General features: G+C 39.0%; 14 protein-coding genes across 14 annotated transcripts; 9 read left to right on the forward strand and 5 right to left on the reverse strand.

The window, feature by feature from the left end:
- The first annotated feature begins 48 nt into the window (after positions 1-48).
- WALSEDRAFT_60107 (hypothetical protein) lies at positions 49-899 on the forward strand. Its single transcript, XM_006957706.1, has 2 exons — positions 49-267; positions 316-899. The coding sequence occupies exons 1-2, from the start codon at positions 67-69 to the stop codon at positions 865-867; spliced, it is 753 nt and encodes a 250-aa protein (XP_006957768.1). The 5' UTR covers positions 49-66; the 3' UTR covers positions 868-899.
- Positions 900-1,403: 504 nt separating this feature from the next.
- On the forward strand, positions 1,404-2,492 carry WALSEDRAFT_60108 (acyl-CoA N-acyltransferase). Its single transcript, XM_006957707.1, has 2 exons — positions 1,404-1,777; positions 1,826-2,492. Exons 1-2 carry the CDS (start codon positions 1,656-1,658, stop codon positions 2,232-2,234), a joined length of 531 nt encoding a protein of 176 aa, XP_006957769.1. The 5' UTR covers positions 1,404-1,655; the 3' UTR covers positions 2,235-2,492.
- A 1,329-nt stretch (positions 2,493-3,821) lies between these two features.
- On the reverse strand, positions 3,822-4,786 carry WALSEDRAFT_37386 (cysteine proteinase; the record flags this gene model as incomplete). The annotated part of the gene is made up of 2 exons (XM_006957708.1): positions 3,822-4,112; positions 4,157-4,786. 2 exons carry the CDS (start codon positions 4,784-4,786, stop codon positions 3,927-3,929), a joined length of 816 nt encoding a protein of 271 aa, XP_006957770.1. The 3' UTR covers positions 3,822-3,926.
- Positions 4,787-5,439: 653 nt separating this feature from the next.
- WALSEDRAFT_63708 (V-type ATPase) lies at positions 5,440-7,425 on the forward strand (the record flags this gene model as incomplete). Its single annotated transcript, XM_006957709.1, has 10 exons — positions 5,440-5,468; positions 5,521-5,579; positions 5,628-5,655; positions 5,702-6,000; positions 6,049-6,059; positions 6,110-6,163; positions 6,210-6,222; positions 6,271-6,535; positions 6,582-7,044; positions 7,093-7,425. 10 exons carry the CDS (start codon positions 5,440-5,442, stop codon positions 7,423-7,425), a joined length of 1,554 nt encoding a protein of 517 aa, XP_006957771.1.
- WALSEDRAFT_37390 (hypothetical protein) lies at positions 7,079-7,923 on the reverse strand. Its single transcript, XM_006957710.1, has 3 exons — positions 7,784-7,923; positions 7,620-7,735; positions 7,079-7,571 (listed from the first exon to the last, which is right to left on the reverse strand). The coding sequence occupies exons 1-3, from the start codon at positions 7,895-7,897 to the stop codon at positions 7,490-7,492; spliced, it is 312 nt and encodes a 103-aa protein (XP_006957772.1). The 5' UTR covers positions 7,898-7,923; the 3' UTR covers positions 7,079-7,489.
- Positions 7,878-11,432, forward strand: WALSEDRAFT_37391 (DNase I-like protein). Its single transcript, XM_006957711.1, has 3 exons — positions 7,878-8,038; positions 8,088-10,372; positions 10,418-11,432. Exons 1-3 carry the CDS (start codon positions 7,963-7,965, stop codon positions 11,372-11,374), a joined length of 3,318 nt encoding a protein of 1,105 aa, XP_006957773.1. The 5' UTR covers positions 7,878-7,962; the 3' UTR covers positions 11,375-11,432.
- A 212-nt stretch (positions 11,433-11,644) lies between these two features.
- WALSEDRAFT_32176 (chaperone regulator) lies at positions 11,645-13,105 on the forward strand. Its single transcript, XM_006957712.1, has 5 exons — positions 11,645-11,669; positions 11,716-11,773; positions 11,820-11,833; positions 11,881-11,943; positions 11,990-13,105. Exons 1-5 carry the CDS (start codon positions 11,656-11,658, stop codon positions 13,041-13,043), a joined length of 1,203 nt encoding a protein of 400 aa, XP_006957774.1. The 5' UTR covers positions 11,645-11,655; the 3' UTR covers positions 13,044-13,105.
- A 1,094-nt stretch (positions 13,106-14,199) lies between these two features.
- Positions 14,200-14,688, forward strand: WALSEDRAFT_7356 (hypothetical protein; the record flags this gene model as incomplete). The annotated part of the gene is made up of 2 exons (XM_006957674.1): positions 14,200-14,299; positions 14,396-14,688. Coding segments are annotated over 2 exons (393 nt in total), but the record flags the coding sequence as incomplete, so codon positions are not given.
- A 309-nt stretch (positions 14,689-14,997) lies between these two features.
- Positions 14,998-16,456, forward strand: Ste11p (Pkinase-domain-containing protein; the record flags this gene model as incomplete). The annotated part of the gene is made up of 2 exons (XM_006957676.1): positions 14,998-15,709; positions 15,762-16,456. The coding sequence occupies 2 exons, from the start codon at positions 14,998-15,000 to the stop codon at positions 16,454-16,456; spliced, it is 1,407 nt and encodes a 468-aa protein (XP_006957738.1).
- Positions 16,457-16,557: 101 nt separating this feature from the next.
- Positions 16,558-18,505, reverse strand: WALSEDRAFT_28238 (alpha/beta-hydrolase; the record flags this gene model as incomplete). The annotated part of the gene is made up of 4 exons (XM_006957713.1): positions 16,558-17,328; positions 17,381-18,115; positions 18,164-18,363; positions 18,415-18,505. The coding sequence occupies 4 exons, from the start codon at positions 18,503-18,505 to the stop codon at positions 16,558-16,560; spliced, it is 1,797 nt and encodes a 598-aa protein (XP_006957775.1).
- A 9-nt stretch (positions 18,506-18,514) lies between these two features.
- Positions 18,515-18,971, reverse strand: WALSEDRAFT_68464 (hypothetical protein; the record flags this gene model as incomplete). Its single annotated transcript, XM_006957714.1, has 5 exons — positions 18,515-18,599; positions 18,645-18,713; positions 18,758-18,768; positions 18,818-18,897; positions 18,945-18,971. The coding sequence occupies 5 exons, from the start codon at positions 18,969-18,971 to the stop codon at positions 18,562-18,564; spliced, it is 225 nt and encodes a 74-aa protein (XP_006957776.1). The 3' UTR covers positions 18,515-18,561.
- A 2,148-nt stretch (positions 18,972-21,119) lies between these two features.
- WALSEDRAFT_68466 (hypothetical protein) lies at positions 21,120-23,157 on the forward strand (the record flags this gene model as incomplete). Its single annotated transcript, XM_006957715.1, has 4 exons — positions 21,120-21,220; positions 21,272-21,454; positions 21,510-22,969; positions 23,012-23,157. The coding sequence occupies 3 exons, from the start codon at positions 21,120-21,122 to the stop codon at positions 22,612-22,614; spliced, it is 1,389 nt and encodes a 462-aa protein (XP_006957777.1). The 3' UTR covers positions 22,615-22,969; positions 23,012-23,157.
- On the reverse strand, positions 21,123-23,589 carry WALSEDRAFT_32177 (protein import receptor MAS20). Its single transcript, XM_006957716.1, has 6 exons — positions 23,511-23,589; positions 23,203-23,468; positions 23,014-23,156; positions 21,510-22,972; positions 21,272-21,454; positions 21,123-21,220 (listed from the first exon to the last, which is right to left on the reverse strand). The coding sequence occupies exons 1-4, from the start codon at positions 23,552-23,554 to the stop codon at positions 22,748-22,750; spliced, it is 678 nt and encodes a 225-aa protein (XP_006957778.1). The 5' UTR covers positions 23,555-23,589; the 3' UTR covers positions 21,123-21,220; positions 21,272-21,454; positions 21,510-22,747.
- WALSEDRAFT_32178 (mitochondrial processing peptidase beta subunit) lies at positions 23,498-25,195 on the forward strand. The gene is made up of 4 exons (XM_006957717.1): positions 23,498-23,740; positions 23,791-23,921; positions 23,964-24,246; positions 24,290-25,195. The coding sequence occupies exons 1-4, from the start codon at positions 23,635-23,637 to the stop codon at positions 25,162-25,164; spliced, it is 1,395 nt and encodes a 464-aa protein (XP_006957779.1). The 5' UTR covers positions 23,498-23,634; the 3' UTR covers positions 25,165-25,195.
- Positions 25,196-25,239: the final 44 nt, after the last annotated feature.

Below are 25,239 nucleotides of genomic sequence, written 5' to 3' on the forward strand. Positions count from 1 at the left end.
GACGTATGAAATATAGCCGTGGCGTGGGTATCTCTTCAACCGCCATCAACTAGGAAAGAAAAAAAAATGGTTAAACAGCATCTCCATTACAATAAACAAAATAAGCAAATGCTGATGAGAAATCTCGTCAGCCAATTATTCCATAATGAGCAAATTACGACCACTTTACCAAAAGCTAAGGAAGCACAGAAATTCGCTGATAGATTAATTACCAAGGGAAAGAACAACACATCTAAATCTGACTCACTCGCTAATAGCTTTTTAATTGTGGGTTTTTGTACTTTTTTAACAACCGAGAAGACTTACAATATGTAGACTTCTTTAACGCAGGATCCATTTAATAAGTTAAAAAACCAATTAGTAGATAGATACAAAGATAGACAAGGTGGTTATACACGTTTACACCTTCTCGGTAACAGACAGGGCGATAACGCACCAAGGGCAGTCTTAGAATTGGTAGACAATCCACGTGATATAAAGAGGGAAGTTCTTATGAGAACGATAGCAAGAGAATCCCTTCTCAGGAAAACCAGCTGGTCACCAGAGAAATCAAACATCCTCCGTCAACTCACGCAAATAAACTTATCAAAATCATTGAGGTATCTCTCACAAGAAGAAAAAGATACTTTCCACCAAAAAGTTCTAGACATACAGGATAGAATTCTTGCAGAATCGCAACTTGGTCTCAGACGATTCGATTCAGACAGAAAACCACAATCAAATACACTCACATGGCCATCAAAGGGCAAAACGGTCTATGCTGGTGAACGCACATCTGGAATGGCAAAATCTGAAGGTTCTCCAATTAGTTTAAGTAAAGGTGTTTTCAGAAAGAGCCGTAAAGGTCCATCAAATAAGCTTGTATAGACAACAAACATTTCCTTTATTCTAGATTTACAACAATGTGGCGCTCTTTCTATTTGCTTGAGCTTGAATTAATATGTATCTGCTTTACATTACGTACCTTGCGTGATAATTTATTTTGTAGCCAAATAGCTATAGCGAATCTATCGTCAGTTACCATGATAGATGTAGTATACAAAACAGGACAAATAAGTTAAACGTTACCCAGATGCTTCACACATTAGATCATCTAACTATAGTTCAATCATAGTTTTAAGATTACTGTTTTGATTTTAAAGCGTGCAGAGAGATTGTTGACTAAAAATCTTAATTTATTCAAGCACAATATCTACCATCAGGTTGTTTGTTAAAACAGGGTAATTGATGATAATAATATTAGATGATGAACAACAAAATTACTTATTTGTGTCAGATGTTATCAGCTCATTACATGTGTGAGATACAAGGTGCATTTTCAGTTTCTAAAGAAGATTGCAGTAGCAGACAATAAGTCTATAGAAATTGTTCCAATATAAAAGATTGCACTCTTCTTGTCATGAAAATGGTAAATTACTAGTGAAAGTTTTAAACCAAATAAGCGATAATTAAGTTATTATTATGTCTCAATTGAACGATGATCATTTAAATTAAGTATTAGTCCAGTATGATTGCAAGTTCCCGATGATTCAATTAGTGACTCATGTTAATTAATATGCTATCTGGATTCTCGGATAACAAGCGAGGACATATGACAAATCGCATATTTACCATCTCGTAATCTTGACAGTCTGCGGCTCACATATCCAAGTTCAATGAGCAATATAAAGGTCGAAATATGTAAAACTCAAGCCGAAATAGAAGAGGCTTTCAATATTCGCTTGGCTGTCTTCACGAAAGAATACGATCAAGTTGCCAATGAGCTGATAGACGACATGTGAGATAATATTTCAATTAGTAGAGCTATTATTTATGATCTATATAGCCTTGACAATCACGCCATTCAACTTCTCGCCAGAGATGAGGATGGGTCTGCTGTAGGTAGCGTAAGACTTCAACCTTATCCCCAAGATATCGAGAAGTTAGAAGCTAGGGCTCTTAGACCAGCAACAGAGGAGGAAACAGTGAAGCTTTTTGATGGTATTGAAGGTGGTCGCTTCGCCAATTTGGCAGTAAAACCATCAGCTCGTAACAAAGGCGTTGCTGCCACGCTAATCAAGTTTTGTGAGGATTACATAAAGGCACGTGCTAAACCAGGTACCTCTTATATACGCTTCAGATCTCACTATCGGATCCATCCGCTGTATATCGCAAAGTTTGGTTACGCAGTTGACTCGGAGAGGTTCACCACATCATGGAATCAAGATTTGGTGTGGATGTACAAAAAGCTTTAAGGTTCTCTATACTTTTATCTAAATTAAGAGTGTACATCTTGATTTTATAAGGAAAGACAATATTTTGCTAAATATGGTTAAAATTCGCGATCATAATTTTAATTGGATATCATATATCACTTCTTTCTTTTAATCATCATAAGGATATTTCACAAGGTTACCAAAGTTTCTTCCCCTTTAGTAGGTTCCATTCGTATTTGATAAGTTTCAACTCGGATAAGAGTGGAAACCTTCCTGATTTTAAAACAGTGAGAATATAAAAACTTGTGGCATATGTGCATGACATAACTTCGTGATCATTCTGAATTTTTGGCTTGCTCAGAACGCGTATGATATATGCATTGTTGTTATTAGTGCAGCTAGTTCACTGGAGCACCTACTTGAAGTTGCTTTTGACCAGACCATTGAGGGCTATGAGATTTCTAGATTATTCCCTCGTTGATTGATATCATATCGCCCTTTCCGTCGAGAAATTTTTCCTGTCTTTCAAGTGCATTGACGGTAACTGAAAAGACAAATTTAGAAGAATTGACTGTGCAGAATCTATTATAATTCTAATCTCGACTGTCTTGATCTTGGTTCCACTAAATTGAGGCGGAAAGAAGAAACATCCTTGAGCAGTTATATCTCCCAAAGAGGAATGTTAAGAATTATGGATCAAGAGGAAAAATCCTGGTTTCTTAGTGCATATCCAGAAATTGAATATGTTGAAGGGTTTACTAATGAAAAAGGGAATAAGGAACGGCTTTTTATGTATCAGGGTCCCGATTTCAAAGCACCAGTACGCATACTTGATCCTAGTTCAGCTGATAAGAGTACTTAATAATACACAAAAGGAGAGATCAGATAAGAAGACATTTTAGTAACTCGTTTACGATGTTGTAAAAAGGACTAAGGATTATCAATAATTGAGCAGTCCTGAAAGTAGCGTAAAGTCTAGCTAGAATCATTAGAAGCCTTTCAAGCCCTTGAATGTCTGCATATACAAAGTGTATCGCTGAAGAATAGATGTACATTGTTCGTTTTGTCGTGTGTATGAGGAGCTCACTGGATGCGAGTGTTAGGGAAAATAAATCAAAAGTAATACACTCGCAGATTTAATTCGTCTTATAATGTAATAATATGAGAAAAGTCGTTAGTAGAAATGACTTTGGAAACGTAAGTAATTTGTCGTGAAGATTGACACTGAGACACATGCGTACCTTTAGATAAATTACTACCCTTATTTATACTTTTACTACCCTAATCTCAAGCTAAACTTTACTTTTAAAGCTCTTGAAAGACTTTTCTGAAAGTTGTCCCTCGTCAAGCCAGCATAGTAACTCGTTTGGATTGAAGTGCTTAAGTATACTTAGCTATCCGTAGAATTAATGGAAACAATTATGAATACGGTGATGTGTAATATTTAAGACCATCAGTTGTTTAGTTTTTGCCCTAAACAAGGCCTAAAATTGGCGTTAAATTTAACGAGGTGACTTATTGCATAAATATTCATCTATAACAGAATAAAAGATCTATTTTAGTGTTATTTTAAATTTACACTTCAATACTCTAATACACGGTCAGTCGGTGATAGTGGGTAACATAAAACTTTAACATAGAAGACAGTAAGGTTTTTTTTTCATTCAGCTTAAATGGAGGTATATTCTGAGAATGTCGTAATTTCAATAATTATCATATGAACAAAAAGATTCACTTATATACTAAATCAACGTGACCAGGTCTGTATAATAGTGTGATTGTCTTGCTATTTTCGTTAAGTGTGTGCCAATCAACCGTTGGCCTTTCACTAGCGTCAAGATAACATACTTTCAAACCAAGATCTAAAACTCTGCCCAAAGCTGTCATTTGCAAATGATCAGCTTCTTTGCCAAATGCCTATTTTTGTTAATTAGATTTGACATGAGAGTACTACAACTCACCTCAACATATGTTTCGCAGAATTTCTTTATATCTGGCATACCTTCATCATCTAATTGTAGATCACCTTCGTAAGCAAATAAAAAGGGTATAAAATCGTCGGCGTTTTTTCTTATCGTAGCGGAAGTGAGATACCTCATGAAAACGACAATAGAGTTGCTAACTTCTTCGTCATCATTGAGTGTAACTTTAAGATAATCGCCAATAGAGATTGAAGGATCTTTTACGTTATCTAAAATACTAAGGAGTGGTTGGTAGAAATCGAGCATAATATCACTATCAAAACCTAATTCAGACAATAGTGGTATGCCAACATTCTCAAGTCTCTCTTTTGCTGATGTAGCTGCTTGACTATCTTTGCTTACGAGTTCAATGAAAGCGTAAGTTATAGCTCTATAGAAGCAATTACCATCTCCTCTTATTCTTCTGAAGTGGTTATAACCTTCTGTTATCAGGTTGTTAATCTTATTTTTGTATATTTCATTTCCATTCTCGTATTCTTTCAATAAAGCTGGCATTTCCTCTAAAACACCGATTAATGGACTACCTCTGCTTTCTTCCTCTTTTATTTTTTCTGTTAATTCAAGTATTTCTGTATCATTAAGTTCCGTCGATTGAGCTTCTGATGTCATGACTGGATTGTGAGAACAAGTTGATTATCGCATGACATGAAATGTGAAATTTAAAAAATTAAAAAAACTATTACTGCTTCATTATTAATCGAAAAGAAGTCTAAATGACTATGTGGAGCTAGTTCAATTACATTATTATTGTCAATGAAAATCTTCCCACTGATATTATTTAGTATAGATAGTAAGTATGTTGAAAGAGGTTATATAGGTGGTATATAATTAGAATAATGAAGCACGAAGTACCTTGCGATTATACTACCTAACTGGTTTCAGGCATTGGTAGAATATGTTTCAACGTAAACGTTAAGTGGGTGATTTGCTGAAGCTGTCATATCCAGCCTGATGTTGTATTATCTATTAATCTTACAGACTTTTCTTATCGTTTTTATAACACTACATAACGATATACACGCTTTTAAGTCAGCCGTACTTGAGGAGATAGCTATTTAATGAGTTTGTATAGCATTCAATTGTCATAGATTAATTTAGCTTATATCTTTCCATATCATGCTATGTAGACCAAAAGATGGCTGATAAACTAATATACGAAGAGATATATAGTAAATATAGTAGAATACAACTATATATATTGTAATGAATGAGTCATTCACCGTATTTGTCGCTCTCTAACATCTTATCTCTGCTCCGCCATCATGTCAGATCCCCGTATCTCAAGCAAGGAGTGAGAGAATAATAATTTTAAATATATAAATAACTTACTAAATAAATAATAGGGCTTTCGATTTAAACGCTAAAGCCGCCACCAAAGAATACCAAGTTGAACCAAGATTAGGTGCGTATATTTATAACCCATATTAACTTGAATATTAACAATACAAAGATTATAGAACAGTCTCTGCTATCAATGGGTACATATATACTATCATTTTTGCAATAATCTCACTCTTAGCGCAGTCCGCTCGTCATCCTGGATAACGTCAAACTAGGACAGTACAATGAAATCGTACAATTGACACTTCCAGATGGCTCAAAACGTCGTGGTCAAGTATTGGAAGTTTCAGGAAAGAAAGCCGTCGTTCAAGTATTTGAAGGTACATCAGGCGTAGATACCAGGGACACGCACATTGAATTCACTGGTTCATCTATGAAACTGCCTGTTAGTGAGGATATGCTTGGTAGAATATTCAACGGTTCAGGTCAACCTATCGACAACGGTCCAAAGGTATTTGCAGAGGATTATCTCGATATTAATGGTGCGTTAGATTTTATGATGATAATTATCGCTCAATTAGTGTCCTAAGGATCTCCGATTGTATGTAAATGGCAAGTTTACCATAATCTGATACTGAAATACTCTCTTAGAACCCATACTCACGTATTTATCCGGAAGAAATGATCCAAACTGGTATCTCAACCGTGAGTTAATCTTTATTCAGTTGGTGATTATCTCAACAAACCACAGATTGATACCATGAGTGCGTTCATCTACTAGTACGTATGATTACCGACTAACGACACTTCAGACTCAATTGCTCGTGGACAAAAGATACCGATCTTCTCAGCCGCTGGTTTACCACACAATGAGATCGCCGCCCAAATCTGTAGACAGGCAGGTCTCGTAAAGGGACCTTCAAAGGGCATTCACGATGACCACGAGGACAACTTCTCTATCGTTTTCGCTGCTATGGGTGTAAACATGGAAACCGCTAGGTTCTTTAAGCAAGACTTTGAGGAAAATGGCAGTCTTGACAGAGTCACGCTCTTCCTTAACCTTGCAAATGATCCAACGTGGGTTCTAGTCTGAGGATGTTATAAAACTAATACCGTTTCGTAGTATTGAGAGAATTATTACCCCGCGTCTTGCTCTCACCACAGCTGAATACTTTGCCTATCAATGTGAGAAGCACGTCCTCACAATTTTGACAGATATGTCTTCATACGCTGATGCATTAAGAGAAGTTTCAGCTGCTAGAGAAGAAGTACCAGGTCGTAGAGGTTACCCAGGTTTCATGTATACAGATTTAGCTTCCATCTACGAAAGAGCAGGTCGTGTTGAAGGAAGAAATGGTTCAATTACACAAATACCAATTCTTACTATGCCTAACAATGATATTACACACCCAATTCCGGATTTGACTGGATATATCACTGAAGGACAAGTATTCATTGATCAACAATTGAACAACAAGCAAATTTACCCACCAATTAATGTATTACCATCATTGTCTAGATTGATGAAATCAGCAATTGGTGAGAAACTCACACGTAAAGATCATGGAGATGTTTCTAATCAATTGGTGAGTCTAATTGTTATAGTAGTTATGACAGCAACTGAGACGCTTTAGTACGCGAAATACGCTATCGGTAGGGATGCAGCAGCAATGAAAGCAGTCGTTGGTGAAGAATCACTCAGTGGAGAAGATAAATTGGCATTAGACTTTTTGGATAAGTTTGAAAGACAATTCGTTAACCAAGGGCCATATGAAAGCAGAACGATCTTTGAATCATTAGATCTCGCATGGGACCTCCTTCGCACATTCCCTAAGGAGCAATTAAACAGAATATCACCAAAGATTATTAAAGAATTCTATGAGAAGCGCAAGGAGGAAGCAGAGGACGACAACAAGCACAAGGGTGTGGTTGATAGCGTAAAGGATGAAAATTTGATTGAGGTTTAAGTTGATATTGTAACTTTGATTTATAATTCAGTTTTAGATAGAATGAAATGGAGTGTATAGAGTATTAATTTGAAGGTTCATACTTTGGGAGTTCGCCTCTTTCCTCCATTCTAGACTTTGCTTGGTTGAGAGCCCAAGTTTGAATGCTAATTGATAAATTAAAGAATGATATAGTTGTTAATAAGCACACCCACTTTGTGTCTGGTTTGTAATAGTATGCAACACCTGCTCCAGCCATGGCGGCGTAGAAACCAAAGTAATAGATGGGTTCCCAGTTCTCCCACTTTCTCTTCTGGCCATTAGGAAGTGGCTGATAGGGGCGTCAATAGCTGTAGAATATGAGATATTCGCTACAGACCTTCTCAGCGAAGAGATGTCCAGTTGGCTCGTGGAACTGTGGACCACCACCAGCGTATCTCAACTGCTGTGATCTAGAAATTTGTTTTATTTGGCTAGATTTTAATCTTAACATTTTTAGATGATCGTTGTAAAGAGGAGATAGCAGCCTCTCACTTCAACTACGAAATAAATGAGAGCATGAATATCGAAATAGCTAAACAATTCAAGGACTTATTAGAGCCTTTTGACAGGCTCGTTAGTAACTCAGTTGAAGGTTAGTCGCCCATTAGTTTAGTCTATACACTTACACTTCCCCTATATAGCTAGTAATACAAACGACACGTCTTCTTCATCCTCTCCTAGTCGTAAAGAAACCGTAGAGGAGAGACTAGACGCTCTATTTAGGAAGTCAAACCATAACTCTTCCACTCAGTCTCTGGGTCCGCCACCCCAGATCGTCACAACTCGTAGTTCCGCCGGATCTTCCTTCAAAGAAACTACACAGGCCTCAGATAGATCAGCTATCAAAATAAAGACTATCTCCTGGAATATGGCAGACTCTCTAGTTAACGGTGATTTGGAGGTACTATTGGGGCACGTACCCCCATATACACCACCACCGTCAACCACGGATAAATTACCACAGTTAGATCGCGAGGACGCTCATCCTTATCATTTAGTGGTCGTCGCCGGACAGGAATGCCCAACAACAGCAAACATCCTCCCACGCGGTTTTAGTCTTGCTTTACGTGACACTAACCCGAAACGTGAAACTTATAACGAGTCTAGTACGGATTTGTTACAACAATCACAATCTCCAAATTTATCAACAATCTCACAAACCAATAATAACGACCCTTCTTCTATTCAATCCGGCTGGTCTGGTATCTTGGAACAGTGGTTTTGTCATGGAGCAGGCACTTGTCAAAGTCCAAACATACCGCCAACTCCCACTGAACCCATCGTTAATGAATCTCTATTATCGCCTCCTCCAATGGGTGATAGAAAATTAAGCTCAACTTCAGTCGGCAGTTCAACCGGAATGCAACCATCTAGCTCTGCTAACTCTGCAACTTCTCAATCTCAACAAGCCGCCCGTCCGCCGATGATAAAAAGACATCTCTCTAAATCTTCTCGTTTTGAAAAAGATCTATCCAAACAGACGAATTTCAACTCTGGCCCTTATGAATTATTGCTAAAGGAACGTTTAATGGGTATCTACATTGCCGTTTTCGTTTTTAAAGGCTGTAGACATCTTGTTGAAAATTCGTCAACTGCTGTTGTTCCAGCTGGTTTATTGGGTGGCAGACTAGGCAATAAAGGTGCTGTCGGAGCTAGTGTCAAAATAGCAGATACTCGTTTACTTTTCATTAATTCACATTTAGCCGCTCATGAACATAGGTTAGCTGCTAGATTAGAAAACATGCAGAAAATTCAACGAAGTTTGGCCGTCGATACTTTCTTACCACCGGATGATCCACGAAATAACAAAGAAGATGTCACTGAAAGATTCGATTTTACTTGGATTATGGGTGATTTAAATATGAGAGTTGACATCACTCGCAAACACGCTGATTGGTTAATAATGAACAAAGATTATAAAGCAGCTTTAGAATTTGATCAATTGCGAAGTGTAATGAAAGATGGAAAAGGTTTTAATGGTTTCAATGAGGCTGAAATTACTTTCCCGCCTACTTTCAAGTATGACGTCGCTAAACGATCGCGCACATTGCGTAGAAGATCTTGGGATAACCGTTCAATGAATAGGACCTCTACACCGGATATGTCAAGACCATCTTTAGATTCGACTGCTGAATTTGTTGAAATAAATGACGATGATATATCTTCGATCACGTCAACATCAAGGAGTGGAAATTCTTCAAATGTTGCTAAATCACCTTCGATGGCTTCTTCTCATTTAACATCAGACGTTGAAGATGATAGTGAGGGTGAAGATGATGAAGCATTACGTATTGCTGCGATTAATGCTTCACAATTGGAAGAATCAAAGCTTTTTGCAGGTGTAGATGTCGACAAAGCTGTTGATAAAGCTGTCGAGAATGTCAAAGACGCTTTCAGATCTCTCGTAAAACCAATATCGGCAACTTCGAATGATGACAAAATTCGTCATCGGAGAAGCCTTGAATCTAAACGATCAAGTAGTCGACTTAGTGTTGATTTTTCAAGACGAAATGCCAGTGTTTTTAGCGATTTTGACTCAAGGAGAAATAGCTTTGGAGGATCCCATGATCAACAACATTCTGTATCAAAACGTAGGAGTAGTAGTAGCGTCACACAAGAGTCAAACCTTGGTCGCAAACCTCGTAATTTGAGTTTAGACGTAAACAACCTCGGTGTCGCTCAAAATGGCGGCCCACTCAGTGCTGGTGCATCACCATTTAGTCGTAGCTCATTCTCAAGAAAGCTGAAACAAAGTTTGATTAGAAGATCATCACAATCCTCCGGAAGTAAACATGAAGATGATCTGCGGAATTCAGCTATAGATGAGACAGCATCGAATGATCCAGATGAGGATTTAAAGTCGACGTACGATTCATCTCCCAAACAACGCGTACCATCTTGGTGTGATCGTATACTTTGGAGATCGGTAAGTGTTGATTAAGATCTAGGAATAATATTGACAATTTTCAAGACAATAACACCTGACGCGGAAAACCTAGATCGCATGCGCACAAAGAAGTTCTCGAAATTGGGGAACGCAATTTCACATGTCCTCCGTCGTCGGTCTTCTTCCAAAGGTAGCTTGAAAGAAATAGGCAATAGTTTGAGTATAAGCAATATTGCACATCATAATCGAAATAATAGTAATAATAGTAATAGTAATAATCAAACATCACAATCACATGTACAACAATTACCAGTAGCAGAAACGCAAATAATCGAAGATAATGAAGCGCCACGACCAAAACTTCATATGTCACGATCGGTTGAAGAACTGTCCAAAGTCAGTCCAACTACTAAAGTCAGCTTTTTTACATCTTCCCCAATGTCAACTGTAAAAAGTGAAAAGAAGTATCGTGAGAAAGATGATAAGAAGAAATTTTTGGCGAGGTTTAGATCAAATTCACTTGGAAGTCCAAAAGATGATGATATGTTGGATGCAAGTCAAGTACAAAAACATATGAAATCTCGGAAAAGCTTCTCATGGTTGGAGACATCAGCTGGTAGATCATCATCAGATTTATTATCACCAACTGAAGTGATTGGTTCACCTTCAATATCACCAAAGACATTATCAATGACAACGAATTTGAATGAGAGCAGTACAAGCAATAGTGGGAAACCTAAACAAGAAGGGTCTTCACAGGGTAATGATGGAATGCAAGTCTCAAAATGGTTTGTTAACTCGTTCCCATCGTTGTTTGGTAGTAGAAATCCATCTAACCTTCTATTGGATACGGGAATGAATAAAACGAACAGCGATACCTCGACTGCAGCGAACAACCAAACACCTGAAGTTGAATTAGCAAAGCAAAGAGGACAAGTTGATTGTATCAATTATAGCTCATTAACTGATCAGGAGATGAGAAAATTGGAAGGTAGATCAGATCATAGACCGGTTTTAGGATCATTTTTAGCGTGGATCTAGTATATTCTTATTTAGTTTAATATGATTTTTGTATATTAGCAGTAGTATTAGTTATAATGTATAGGATTTAACTAAAGAGTCTTCAAGACGTTGTCTCATGATGCTATCGCCTAAAACAGTGACTGCTCAACTGTTGAGGTTTTATTAGAAAGTCCAATAAAGATATTGTTGTTAAGAAACGTCGGTGATAAAATATTTATTAACATTCCAGATAATTCCATAATTTTATAAATTTCATCCACTTTCAACGATGGATTGAGAAATTCTTTTGAAAAACATCAATGGTCGCAGAGCGGTGAGTATTCTTTTTTAGTTAGTTAGTGATATTAACTATATACAAGTAAATACTACGACCTTCTGGATAGCCAGCCAGATGCCTCACAGGCTGATTTGAAGAAGGTGAGCTGAACCTTCGAGAACATCATTTTTACTAATCAAACAATAGGCTTATCGTAAGAAGTGCGTATAATAGACTCACCTAACATTAATCTAATAACGACTTATAGAGCACTCCGTCTTCACCCAGACAAAGGTGGTGATCCTGACTTGTTCAAGGAGGTAACCCACGCGTGAGTTCTTCCTAACAACTTATTTCAATATCTAACTACTATTCAGCTACGAAGTCCTTTCAGATGAAGACAAGAGACAAATGTATGATCAATACGGTGAAGAAGGTCTCCAAGGTGACGCTGGAATGGGAATGGATCCAGGTGATCTTTTCTCTCAATTGTTCGGTGGTTTCGGTGGTGGTCGTCGTCCTACAGGTCCACGGAAAGGAAAAGACCTCGTTCACAGACTTGGTGTTTCATTGGAAGACATTTACAAGGGCAAGACTACTAAACTTGCACTTAACAAAAACACAATCTGTACCGGCTGTGAAGGTAGAGGTGGTAAAGCAGGCTCTGTTAAGCAATGTACTTCATGTCATGGTAGAGGTATTAAGGTTACTTTGCGTCAACTTGGTCCAATGATGCAACAAGTTCAACAACAATGTGACTCATGTAATGGTCAAGGTGAAGAAATACCTGCAAAGGATCGTTGTAAGACTTGTAACGGAAAGAAGATCACTTCCGGTCGTAAAACTCTTGAAGTTCACATTGATAAGGGTTTGAAGAATGGTGCAACTATCGTATTCAATGGTGAAGCTGACCAAGCACCTGGTATCGTTCCAGGTGATGTCGTTATCGTCGTTGAAGAGAAGCCACACAACATCTTCAAGAGAAAAGGCAACGATTTATTCGCTGAGAAGGAAATTGACTTACTTTCTGCACTTGGTGGTGGTTCATTCACTATTCCACACCTTGACGATCGTTTAGTAAAGGTTACATGGCAACCAGGTGAAGTTATTACACCAGAGTCACTTCGTAAGATTCCAAAGGAAGGTATGCCATCACAAAGATTCCACGAATTGGGTGACCTTTTCGTGCATGTTAAGGTTAAGTTCCCAGAGTCAATAGATCCAACTTTGGTTCCACACCTTGAAAAGGCTTTACCACCAAGAAACTTACCAGAAGAAGACAACGCTATGCACGTTGACGATGTAGCATTCGAGCAACTCTCAGCTGGTCAACAAGCTGAGCAACATCACCGTCCAGACTCAATGGAAGAAGATGATGATGATGACATGCGCGGTGGTGCAGGCCCAGGTGTACAATGCGCACAGCAGTAGACAACATATGTAGAACAAGATTACCCGAGCATTTGTAAAAGCCCTTTCCATAAACTTTTTTTTTCTTTCCGCAATTTCTTATCTTCTGCCCTAACAATCATCATAATGGATGAGAGCTTTCACAGGAGAGTACAAAACTGGAGAGACGATGATATAAGTAATTTCTTAAATGAGCATAATTGCGCTATATATGTACCTCTGTTTAGAGATAATGATATACGGGGGGATAATATACTAGACGTCGATCAAATAGCTTTGAAGGAAATGGGAATACCAAAAGTTGGCGATAGAGTAAAAATTAATGTAGCTATAAATGGTTTAAGGAATAGATGCTTCGATGAGCTCGTACAACTTGACCAAAAGAAATCCCGTTCTCTGGCGCTCTCACGATCAGAAGGTGACAATAGACAACGGGTAGCGACTTCTAAATCATCGCAAACGAGGCCACCACCATTGGTACTTGATCAATTGCAGCCACCTCAACAGCACAAGAACGACATCCCATATCAACCACAAAATAAGAGTGCGAAATCAACACTTGCTGCACTAGGTGTACCAGGACTTAAAAGACCACGTGGGAATTCCAATCCGTCGAATAGAGATCTATACACTTCTAGTCCACTTCCGCAACCATCAAATTCATCACGTAAGAATCTACTCAATATCTCATCTGGCTCCATTAAGCGTCCATCAACGAGCAATGTTGTATCTAGAAAGCAGCTTGCTCTTAACGGTACACGCCCCAATACTGCAAACCCAGCTTTACATCCTTACGCAAAATCTCAAGTATCACCAACTGAATCAATACGTGAAGAGATGTTTGAAAATGGTTACAGGATTGGTGCTGGTCCTTATCAATCACATAATAACTCTAAATTATCATTGACTGATGTTAGGAGAAAATGTGTCAAGTTCATTACAGCAGAAGATGGTTTTACTCGTGTAGTAGACGTATCAGAGTGTGAGAATGCTTCTGATGTACTCGCAAGAGTTCTCAAGAAGTTTGGTAAAATCAATTATCAAGCGAAGAGTCAAAGTGGTGCTATAGAAGACAACGAAAGATCATATTTCGTTTACCAAGGTTGGGGTGTATTTAGATGCGTTGACGGTCAAAGTGAGTATAATTAACTATGATTACTACTTATCAATTAATGTGTTTAAAGTCTATGGATATCCTCTCAGTGAAAGTGAGATTATAGCGGTCTGTCAATCACCTCCAAATGATTCGCAACGTGAACGTGGATTGTACATACAGCGTACAGAGGATTGGCAGCTACCTAAACCAAAATCAAAGAAGAAATTTGAAGCATTTTTCACGGATATGACACCACAGAAGAAGATGTCAAAGCAAGCTCTTCAGAAGCAGTCAGCTGAATCACTACGCATGAAAAAGAAGACAAACAGGGCAAGTATGATGAGTGTCATGTCAGGTTTGGGAGCTGTACCAGAACATGATGAAAAGCCACTTTACGAGTCAGCCGCTCAGCTACCATCCGTCAATCAAGCTGATAGAGTAGCAAATCCACGAGGTAGATTACAGAATTTCCATGGTCAGCGTCCACCATCTGAACTTATCTCTACCCACCTTGCTGATTTCTTCCCAACTGCGGATATAAAGAGTATAAACAAAACTGCTAGGAATTCAAGGATACATAGAAGGGATGGCTCGTCGGTTAGTACATCTAGTAGACCTATATGGGAAAGTGAGCCTATGCCTGAATTACCAATACCACCTTCAAAATTCTTTGATGAGAAGTATAAGATACCACAAAAGGAGCCACCAAAAGATGATATACCACCTGTACCTGCTGAGCAACCTCCAATGCTGCCTCCTGTCAACGTAGAACCATTAGACTGGTCTGAAACAAAGAGTATGGGTTCTTTGAAACCATCATCAATTGCTAGTAAAAAATCAAAAGGTGGTCCAAACGATGACACTTCATCTATTCTCACAATGGATCAAGTCGTACAGGAAGTTGAAAATAGAGTATCAAATGATGATTATAGAGATGTTGTTGAAATAGGAAGCATACATAGTGAGGAGGGTAGTATCCATGATGAAAGTGAGCTTAAAAGGAAAGAAGAACATACTGGACGTGTTTCACCTGCTTACTCGCAATTATCACCAAAACAACAGCCACTAGATCTACGTGCTTCACCAATTTCCCAACACTCACAACGCTCCGATGTTTCACCGTCATCACCCACTTCACAAGCGTCACCAGGATCTAAAAGTAAAGCACTATCAACCCATTCGAATGAAGCTAACGAGTCGCGTTCACCATCACCTCTTGAGCCACCGCCTGAAATCAACATTGGTGATAACTTTTTGCGTAGGCCTTCAGTCGGTCTAGGTCCAGAAGCTGAAGAGAATCAAGTTGATTACGTACCAACAGATGACGAGGATGACAAATATAGTTACAATGAACGCAAACCGATTAAATGGCACAAAGGTGCACTCATCGGAAGTGGATCATTCGGTAGTGTCTACTTAGGTATGAATAAATCAACAGGTCTGCTTATGGCTGTAAAACAAGTTGATTTACCTGCTGGTAATAGCACTGGTGTACATATCGAACCGAGGAAAAAGTCAATGCTTGATGCACTTGAAAGGGAGATTGAACTTCTCAAAGTATTAAAACACAAGAATATTGTGCAATATTTAGGTGAGCGATATATTTATCGAGGAAATTTTAATTATTGACTAAATTTTAATAGATTCTTCGCTTGACGAAGCTTGTTTGAATATTTTCCTTGAGTATGTTCCAGGTGGAAGTGTAGCAGCACTTCTACAAAATTATGGTGCATTTGAGGAAGAATTAGTGAGAAATTTCGTCAAACAAATTCTCACTGGATTAAACTATTTACACACTAAAGGAATAATTCATAGAGATATTAAAGGTGCCAACATTCTGGTTGATAACAAAGGTGGTGTTAAAATATCAGATTTCGGTATTTCAAAGAAGAAAGTGACGGATAATTTGTTCGGAGCTAATAAAGTTGTTAGACAGAGTTTACAAGGTTCTGTATTTTGGATGGCACCTGAAGTAGTAAAGCAAGAACCATATACTCGTAAAGCAGATATCTGGTCATTGGGTTGTCTCATTGTTGAGATGCTTACTGGTGAACATCCTTTCCCAAGCTTAAATCAAATGCAAGCAATTTTCAAAATTGGTAGCTCTGCATCACCTACTATTCCTGATGATATTAGTGATGATGCTAAAGATTTCTTGAAACAAACATTTGAAACTGATAGCGCTGCTAGACCTTCAGCAGCTGTATTAGAAAGAAGCGCCTTTATAACACAAATAACAGCTACAGAAGCAGGTAATAAAGATGCTCTCAAGGAAGCAGTAGCATCTACAGCCGATGTCTCAACTCCAACACATACTCAAGATCTTGAAGTTTTGTAGTATATTCAATACATTTTTATCATCTATTTTATGAATCCCTGGAAAGAAAAATGTATCAACTAAAACAAATGCAAATTATGAAAATTGTCCACTTTAGCTTTTTACTCCTTGTGTTTGTTGCTGTCGCCCTCATCACTATCGATATCACTACCAACATCAAATAATCTCTCAGATTCAATTTGTTCATTTGACCTACGGTCGCTGGTTTCTATGCCTTGTTCTTGTTCTTGGGATAGCGTGTTTGCGCGTAGTTGACTATAATCATGGACGAGCATTTGTCTCCTCCTTCTCCTTATCCAAAGGAAACCACCTACAGCAACACCAATAATGATCAAAAGAAGTGCAAATGATCCACTCTTTTTATGTGAACCTGCCCAACTAACTGAGGAATCTTCTTCACCAAATTCGTTAATATCACCAACGGCACTTTCAAAGTTGTAGTTGTCTGATGATTTTACAGATTTGAGGTCAACTTCCATATATCTTGTAATTAAATCTAACATTGGCTCAGGTGCATCAATCGGAACCATATGTGATGCATTATATACTCTCACATAGGTGAGATTTCTCTCTGCTTGCCATTCACCAACTGGATTACCATGCATCGACCATAATTGTGGTGTATCACCAGAGAATCCTTTACCACCATTCCATTCAAGGTTATCAACGAGATTTTCAATACCTTGATAATTGCATACTATATCTTTGTCACCAGCAAAAAGGAGTACTTTGGTATGTTTGAGTATTTTTGGAAGTAACCTAACTGATGCGGTTGAATGAATTGCAGTTAATTCCCTGCTTACTTTTACGTTACACTCAGTCCATGATTCAGCTCTGGCGCGCGCATTGAACGCTTTTGTTACACTCTCTTTCTGTTTGGTTTTATTAGAAATTTATCATTAAATAATTTGAAGCTTTACTCACCCTCAAATATTCAGTCACGTCGTGTAATTCATTAGGCCAGTTCATTCCACAAGCTGGATATTCGTCACGAAGACGATAGTCGTAAGTGTTTAAACAAGTAGCTTTTCCATTTTCATATTTACGATGAGAGCCAGTTATTTGATCCATTATTAATTCACATTCACTGATATAAATTTGTAAAATTCCAGTCTTCTCTTCACGTGTAAGTGCACTATTGAGCGATTTTTCACACCTTTCTACGAGATCCATCATCTCTTTATCGGCTTTGGTGCCAGGTTGAATCAGACCCTCAGCATGAGCGAATTGAGCATATGCCGGGTATTGTGAAATAGGGTCAATCCAACCATTTCCAATCATTAATCCTTTAAGATTCAATGGTAAATCAGGAGTTTCAATAACTTTGTTTGCAAAGTATGGTACATACTGACCAGCGTATGATTCACCACTTATATAGGTATCGGTATTCTTCAATTCTGGGAATATTTCATAAAAGTTGTTAAGGAAAGTGATAAATTGATCTGCAGCTTGATCTAATTCATGTACGTAACTATCTGTTTGGGCGTAACTGTAACCAGTACCGACTGGTTGATCGATAAAGACGATATTGGCGTATTCATGCCAGCCGTATTCTTTTTCTTTAAGACCCAATTCTCCTTTTTCATTCTTTATGAGGTTAAATGGACCAACTTCCATCATTAATGCGTCAAATGAACTACATCCTGGTCCACCGTTGAACTAAGTAAAATAAGTGAAAAGAAATTAGTGAATATTATAATACCATACCCAAAATATCGTTCTAGTCTTGTCTGTCTTCTGTCTAGCCTCCACTAGAGCGAAATAAAGATGGGAATTAGATTCTGAATCCGTAGTCGAAGGTACATGTCCGCCGTACATTTCAAAGCTTGGATCTCTAGTTCTTTGTAAATTTGGTAGATCATTTATCTTATAATCCTGTTTCTGCCTTGAAAATGGTGGTACTGGTGCTGTTATAAACATCAGATAATGCCAACTAGGGTATAGCTAATAAAACAAACCTCTAGCAACTTTCTTTAAGTCATCATCTTCACTGTATTCCCTTCTCGCTCTAAATTGTTCCTCTGCACGCTTTCGTATGACAGAATCCATCGTCGTTGTCAAGAAGAGAGAAATTTATAAGGATATTTATCTATACAATATCTACTTTAACATATACAATCTTCGATAGTCTCAGCAGCAAAGCCTGTTCATCGTTAGTCTCCATTTTCTTGTCTTCTCTACTACTCACAGCAGCAAAGTGTACCGATAAAGCAGAGACAACAGTTACGTATCGTATCACAACAGCATGTGCAACATCCTATTACTATTATTAGACTGCTAAAATCTGATTATCACACTCACCACCGCAACAACTGGATGTTTTATCAGTATTATGAAAGTATCTCATAGAACCAAACTCACCCGGAACTCTTCTCTTGTGGTGGTTGTGGCGCATATGCCATCTGTGGTGGTGGCGGTGGTTGCTGGTAGTAGCCTCCTTGCTATCAGACGCTTAGCAAGACATCATCATGTTCAAAGTAATACTCACTTGTTGTTGTGGCGGATAATAAGACATACTTCCTATCTAGACGATTGTATTTATAAAACAGGCGACGTATTTATATAGCAACCTTAAATAGATCAGGACTTGGCTTTTGCTGTACCTTACTTGACTTTGGTATGTGCGCAGCGGTGTATAATTATTGATAACTCGCTATAAACTTTCTTATAACAATTATTGCTAACACTTTTACACTTTGTTTCACATTTTCCAACTTTTTTTGCCTTTTGACACATCTCTAACCGGCATAAGTGTGCCCAGACATTTGATCGTGATTTGATCTGTGATTATAATCACAATGAGGTGAATAAATATATTAAGTAGTATAATAAACCTCTACAATTTCTATTTAACGCTTTCCATATCCACCCCTCCAAGTTGATCGGCTAACTCCTGCTTTCGGTCTATCTAAGTTCTTAAACTTTCTATAATCATCTTCGTATCTATTAAAAGGCGGTGGAGAATGTCTACCTTGGTAGTTGCTAATTATCTCTTAGTAAAAATAAGGTTGTCAGATCTACTGCACTCACTCTTGTCGCCGCCGGCCAAGTCTATCTTGAGCACCATCCAAATCATATCTACTGTTACTGCTACTGCTTTTACTATTACTCTCTTCCCTCTTGCGCTCTCTTTTACGCTTATTCGCTCTAGCCTTCTTTGAAAGACCATCACCGACACCATTTATACTAGCAACAAAGTTATCATAATCATCACTATCATCACTACTTTCATCTGCGAGACGTTTCAAATACTCTTTCTCCTTACGTCTTCTTTCAAAGCCAGGTCCACCACGATCAGGTATGCGAGTGTTTGACGGATATCCACTTGATTTTTCTAATTGTTTAGCTCTACGTGATCCATTCGTATCCTTTTTCTTCTTCTTATCGCTAAGGAAAGCTGTTCTGAATGGCCCACTTATTAGATTCTGTTCAGAGAATGCTGATGGTTCGTGTAATGGAATTGGACAACCTCTTCTCATTCCACAATCATCACCCAAATGACCTGAATCTGCACAATTGTAACACCACATTTCTGATCTAGCTTCTTGAATTTCCTTCGATTCAGCTTCATCCGTTACTTCTGACTTAGATTTATTATCGAATTCTTCCGTGTCTACATAGCGATAGATTCTCCAGAGTGTTGGACATGCCTGTTGGGATATATTAGGAAAGTGATGAATAAGTAAACCAAACCGACCCTCATTTGATGATTAGGAGAGCCACATCTACGACAACTAAGTCGTGAGTCTCTCTGTTTTGGGATAGTGCAATTCTGTAGTTTGTTTAGTTTGAGTAGCCAAGCATCGTGTAAACGTACTCTAGCAAAGTGACCGCGACCACCACCTAGGTGATGTTAGATGTAAAGAGAGATCAAGAAGGCTATACTAACAGTTATAACAAACAAGTGAGATTGGACAATCCCTCTCCTTGTGTTCATCGACGGCGCCACAAGTGAGGCACTGAGAGAGTGTGAATGAGTGTATAAATTAGAGTAAATAAGCGTACGATAATATGCGGACAATCTTTAGCTATATGTCCAGTTTGTTTGCAGCTTTTACAGACGGTGTACTCATGTCTATTGACTTCTTCTTGGAAGTACCTAACTGGAGCTACGCCATGTTGATCAATATCAACGAAATCACTATCATTCTCCTCATATTCCTTATCCTGGATAGTACTATTATCGCCTTCACCATTGTTATCTTCTAAAACTCTAACGGTATGAATTTCATTATCCTTCGTTTCCTCATCATTGAGGTTTATATAATGGGGTAAAGTGAGTGGAACTGCATTATTATCAGAGTTATCATTCTCTCTATCGACTTCTAAAGTAGATTGAGCGTTCGCGTCTGGTTCTGTATCAACGAAGAAGAGTTGCTATAGTAGAGAAATGAGGATATGAGCTTGTATTTAGATAAATGCTTACATTATCATCAAATTCTACAGTTCCCTCGTCATTAGCTGGATTTTTATTATCCTTTTTTGAAGATTTTGAAGATTTCGCCATCGAAGTAGATAAGATAGAGCGTATAGAAGTTTGAAGGGTGTGTTGGTCGATGATATACTAGATTAACTCAGAGCATCATTTTCTTAGGCTTTAAAATAACTCTCGATTTAATCAGACAGCTTAGACATTTACATCATTTCTTCGTTAAAAACAACGATGAGTTATCCACAAGAAGGTTTAATTGAAGGGTTCAATGTCGGTGATTTCACCTTCAATTTAATAAGTGGACCAGCTGCCTCTGACGATGATCTTCTCGGGTTTGTACCTAGAATTCCCCACACTGTGGCACCTACTAAATAGACAAACAGCTTCAAGGAGGATTTAGGCTTTGATCCACCGATGCTTCTATTTCCTCATAATGCTATAAAAATTGCGCACAATCTCAGTAATTTCACTTTGGCATTTTACGCTAGGCCTGCGCTGCATCTGATTGACAAAAGTGGCGCGGAAGCTAAAAGAGTCGCTTATGCATTTAATGAGGGCGCACATGCGTAAGTATAACTTGTTCTCTTTCTTTTTCTTAGTTTTGCTCAATTTTTACATCAGACAACTCCCAAAGAAGAGTCACGATTGGACATACACTACAACCTATTCCGGTAACTCAACTAGGAGTTTTAATGGCACACCCTACAGGAGTATAGCTTCTACACCATCACACAGTCACAATCTTGCTGATAACGTCATCAGTCATCATACACTTACGTTTTTTGAGGATGACTTGGGTTCAGCTGGATATACAACTTTAAGAGCTACTTTGATAGTCTACGATGACAGTTTTGAGATCTTGCAAAGGCATTTCTTACGAGTGAACAATATCCTTTTTAGAATTTTCGACTGCACCTTCAGTCATAAGTTTGGTAGTTGGGAGATCAACAAACATTGTAGAGGTTGGGAAGGCCGTTGGAATGAAGTTTTTATGCGCTTACCAACTGATTACCAAAACATTAATGAAACATCAAGCGAATATCAAGATGCAGTTAAGGATGTATTAGTTTTACTCAGTCCATTAGAGAGTATTCGGAGAGCGAAGGAGCTTTCACCATCTAATCAAATGCTTAGATCCACTTCCGGAGATAGTGTCAGCAGCGCTAGTATGAGTAGTCGATCAGGTTCACGAATTGGATTTGCAGCTCGCGTTTTATTAAGTAGGCACAATTCTCATAACTCTACAGCAAGCACTCGGAGACGTCGGAAGCATCCGCCTGGTGCATTATCATTCAGTACCGCAAAAGCGAAATCTAACCCAGGTTCAATGCCTTCTAGTTGTGTTTCACCAATGTCATCAGGATGTTGCTCACCATCAGCGATAAGTGGAGCAGGTACAGGATGGAACGGAGTTGGTAGATGGAGCTACAGAATACATTTGTCTGATATGAATGATGAATTTAGGAGAGAATTACCTTCGCAATTCCCACCGGAAAATACAGATGAAAATTACGAAATGGATGACTGGGAATATGAAAGAAGAAGATCGTTCGCGTACAATAACATGTTTAATGATTTTAGTAGCTGCTCCAGCTCTGATGATGATGGTTACGCCTACGACCAGATGGATGTTGCCCAACAACTGACAAAACGCTTAGAGAGGTTTAGTAGACAATATCCAGAACGTTTAGTGGATAGAGATGATTACGACAATGATGATTTTTAAATGTATGTATATATACTCCTTTGAATGCATGTTGTATGCCTAGGCTAGATGATAGAAATCTCGTGAATCAAGAAATACAAAGTGAGAAAGGGATGCCAATCTATTATAGGAGGCGCTACGTGCAGTAATTAAATTAAGATTGCTTGTTTGACTCGTTGCCATTGATGTTTTCCCACTCGTGAGAGCTGGTGTCTGATGGTGCAGAGGCAGGAGTACCAGAAGGAGCAGAAGTCGAAGGCTTCTGCTGATCCTCGGCTGACTTATCCTCAGTTGCTTGTTCCTCAACGGCGGCTTTCTTGCTTTCTGGTTCTTGTTCCTTAGGTTGCTCCGCTGGCTTTTGTGATTGGGCGTTTGCGACCTGAAGCTGTCAGAGGAGAAGAGATGGACAGATGGACTAACCTCCTGGCTGGTCATTTGCATGACGAGTTGGAAGATGTGAGGTGGTACTGTTCTCTCATAGATCATCAAGAGTTCAACTGGGGATGGGTAGACCTTGAGTGCCTTGAAGAATGCGGTTGCTGCCTTGAGCTCGCTATCTGGGCCTGCTCGCGGATGAGTGTCGGTCGTAGAATTTTACAATAAACGCACCCATAGAAGCCAACACTTCACCGTTGCCGACGTTTTGCATAAAGTAAGCCTCGCCTTGCTCAGCCCCAGTGACGGACCTCTTGAATGCCTCGACCTCGATGTTTGCTTCCAGAACAGCAGCTTTCAAAGCGAGCTGTAAATCTTGGGCAGATTTCTCTGCAGCGGCCTTCTCGACCTTGGTTTGTTTGACTGCAGCCTTTTTCAATGACTTTCTAAACTCAGTATCGTTTCTACGCTTGTAGTCAAAGTACACTGCGTATCCAGCGCTGTATAGTGTTAGAATCGCTATTATTAATAAACAGACTTACAATCCTACAACTGCTGTAGCTGCTGCCAAAGTAAAGTACCTCATCGTTTCTAAACAAGAAGATCTAAAATCAATTTTCCTCGAGAGCGCCAATTGGAAGTCTCTTAAATCGTCGCAACGAGGAAATGTTGACATCAAAATTATTCCAAAGGGGCTTATTAAACACCCAGCGTCGTTTTTACGCTAGCTCTATTAAGCAGCCTGCTACACAAGTCACTTCACTCTCGAATGGTCCGTCTAGTCTATTCAATCCAGCGATTACTAATTCCTTCTGCTCTCAGGCTTGACCGTCGCTACTGAGGAGAACGATACCAAGTCTGCTACCGTAGGTGTCTGGATCGACTCCGGTTCTAGAGGCGAATCAGCAAAAACGAATGGAACTGCTCACTTCTTAGAGCACATGGCATTCAAAGTACGTTATAGCTTTCTCTACAACACCCGTTAACTCCCCTAGGGCACAAACCGCCGCTCTCAGTTCGACCTCGAATTAGAAGTTGAATCATTGGGTGCTCACCTCAACGCCTACACCTCCCGCGAGCAAACCGTTTATTACGCTAAGTCTTTCTCTCAAGACGTTCCAAAGGCCGTAGACGTTCTCTCTGATATTCTTCAAAACTCAAAGCTCGACTCTAAGGCTATCGAGCGTGAAAGAGACGTCATTCTCCGCGAGCAAGAAGAAGTCGACAAGCAAATCGAGGAAGTCGTCTTTGACCACCTCCACGCAGTTGCCTTCCAAGGTTCGTTGGTTTTTTTTATGAAATTTTTCTTACCCGCCCACAGGTGAACCACTCGGTCGTACAATCCTCGGTCCAACTGAAAACATCAAGTCACTCAACCGTGACGACCTTAGCACCTACATCAAGGACAACTACCATGGTGATAAGATGGTCTTAGCCGGTGCAGGTGGTATCGCTCACAGCGAACTCGTAGAGCTCGCAAAGAAGCACTTTGGTAACCTTACTAGCTCACCAAACCCTCTTCCACTCGGCAACAGACCTTCTGCTGAACGCACAAGATTCACTGGTTCAGAAGTTAGAATTAGAGATGACAGCTCACCAACCTGCAACCTCGCTATTGCTGTAGAGGGTGTTAGCTGGTCAAGCCCAGACTACTTCCCAATGCTCGTCATGCAATCGATTTTCGGTAACTGGGATCGTAGCTTAGGTGCTTCACCATTATTGTCTAGCAGATTATCACACATCATTAGCGAAAACAACCTCGCAAACAGCTACATGTCATTCTCAACCTCATACTCAGACACTGGTTTATGGGGTATCTACTTGGTCTCAGAAAATTTGATGTGTTTGGACGACTTAGTACACTTCACTCTCAAGGAATGGCAAAGAATGTCAATCGCACCAACACCTGCAGAAGTTGAGCGCGCAAAGTCACAACTTAAGGCATCATTGTTATTAGGTTTAGATGGTTCAACTGCAGTCGCAGAAGATATCGGTAGACAAATTGTCACAACAGGAAAGCGTCTGACACCTGCAGAAATTGAACAATCAATCGCAGCTGTAACACCTGAGGAAATCCAAAGAGTCGCTAACAAGTACTTATGGGACAAGGACATAGCAATTGCTGCTCACGGTCGCACAGAAGGCTTGCTTGATTACAACAGAATCAGATCAGACATGTCATCCATGTTATACTAAGCTTAATAATGTAGAATAAACTTTTAACTTTTATAAATTTCGATTTATTTGATTTCTATCACTTTGAGACTGACG

This window comes from Wallemia mellicola, assembly GCF_000263375.1.
Source record: "Wallemia mellicola CBS 633.66 unplaced genomic scaffold WALSEscaffold_7, whole genome shotgun sequence".
Classification (NCBI taxonomy): Eukaryota; Fungi; Basidiomycota; class Wallemiomycetes; order Wallemiales; family Wallemiaceae; genus Wallemia; species Wallemia mellicola.

Bases quoted from the DNA above. Each gene is read 5' to 3' on its own strand.
- WALSEDRAFT_60107 (XM_006957706.1), top strand. From the start codon at position 67: ATGGTTAAACAGCATCTCCATTACAATAAACAAAATAAGCAAATGCTG. The intron at 268-315 runs GTGGGTTTTTGT...TACAATATGTAG, and splicing joins TCGCTAATAGCTTTTTAATT to ACTTCTTTAACGCAGGATCC.
- WALSEDRAFT_60108 (XM_006957707.1), top strand. From the start codon at position 1,656: ATGAGCAATATAAAGGTCGAAATATGTAAAACTCAAGCCGAAATAGAA. The intron at 1,778-1,825 runs GTGAGATAATAT...TGATCTATATAG, and splicing joins AATGAGCTGATAGACGACAT to CCTTGACAATCACGCCATTC.
- WALSEDRAFT_37390 (XM_006957710.1), bottom strand. From the start codon at position 7,897: ATGTTAAGATTAAAATCTAGCCAAATAAAACAAATTTCTAGATCACAG. The intron at 7,736-7,783 runs GTCTGTAGCGAA...CGCCCCTATCAG, and splicing joins GACATCTCTTCGCTGAGAAG to CCACTTCCTAATGGCCAGAA. The intron at 7,572-7,619 runs GTGGGTGTGCTT...TTTATCAATTAG, and splicing joins TATTACAAACCAGACACAAA to CATTCAAACTTGGGCTCTCA.
- WALSEDRAFT_37391 (XM_006957711.1), top strand. From the start codon at position 7,963: ATGAATATCGAAATAGCTAAACAATTCAAGGACTTATTAGAGCCTTTT. The intron at 8,039-8,087 runs GTTAGTCGCCCA...TCCCCTATATAG, and splicing joins CGTTAGTAACTCAGTTGAAG to CTAGTAATACAAACGACACG. The intron at 10,373-10,417 runs GTAAGTGTTGAT...ACAATTTTCAAG, and splicing joins ATCGTATACTTTGGAGATCG to ACAATAACACCTGACGCGGA.
- WALSEDRAFT_32176 (XM_006957712.1), top strand. The intron at 11,944-11,989 runs GTGAGTTCTTCC...ACTACTATTCAG, and splicing joins TTCAAGGAGGTAACCCACGC to CTACGAAGTCCTTTCAGATG.
- WALSEDRAFT_32177 (XM_006957716.1), bottom strand. From the start codon at position 23,554: ATGAGGTACTTTACTTTGGCAGCAGCTACAGCAGTTGTAGGATT. The intron at 23,469-23,510 runs GTAAGTCTGTTT...AACACTATACAG, and splicing joins GCTACAGCAGTTGTAGGATT to CGCTGGATACGCAGTGTACT. The intron at 22,973-23,013 runs GTTAGTCCATCT...TGACAGCTTCAG, and splicing joins TGCAAATGACCAGCCAGGAG to GTCGCAAACGCCCAATCACA.
- WALSEDRAFT_32178 (XM_006957717.1), top strand. From the start codon at position 23,635: ATGTTGACATCAAAATTATTCCAAAGGGGCTTATTAAACACCCAGCGT. The intron at 23,741-23,790 runs GTCCGTCTAGTC...TTCTGCTCTCAG, and splicing joins AGTCACTTCACTCTCGAATG to GCTTGACCGTCGCTACTGAG. The intron at 24,247-24,289 runs GTTCGTTGGTTT...ACCCGCCCACAG, and splicing joins CCACGCAGTTGCCTTCCAAG to GTGAACCACTCGGTCGTACA.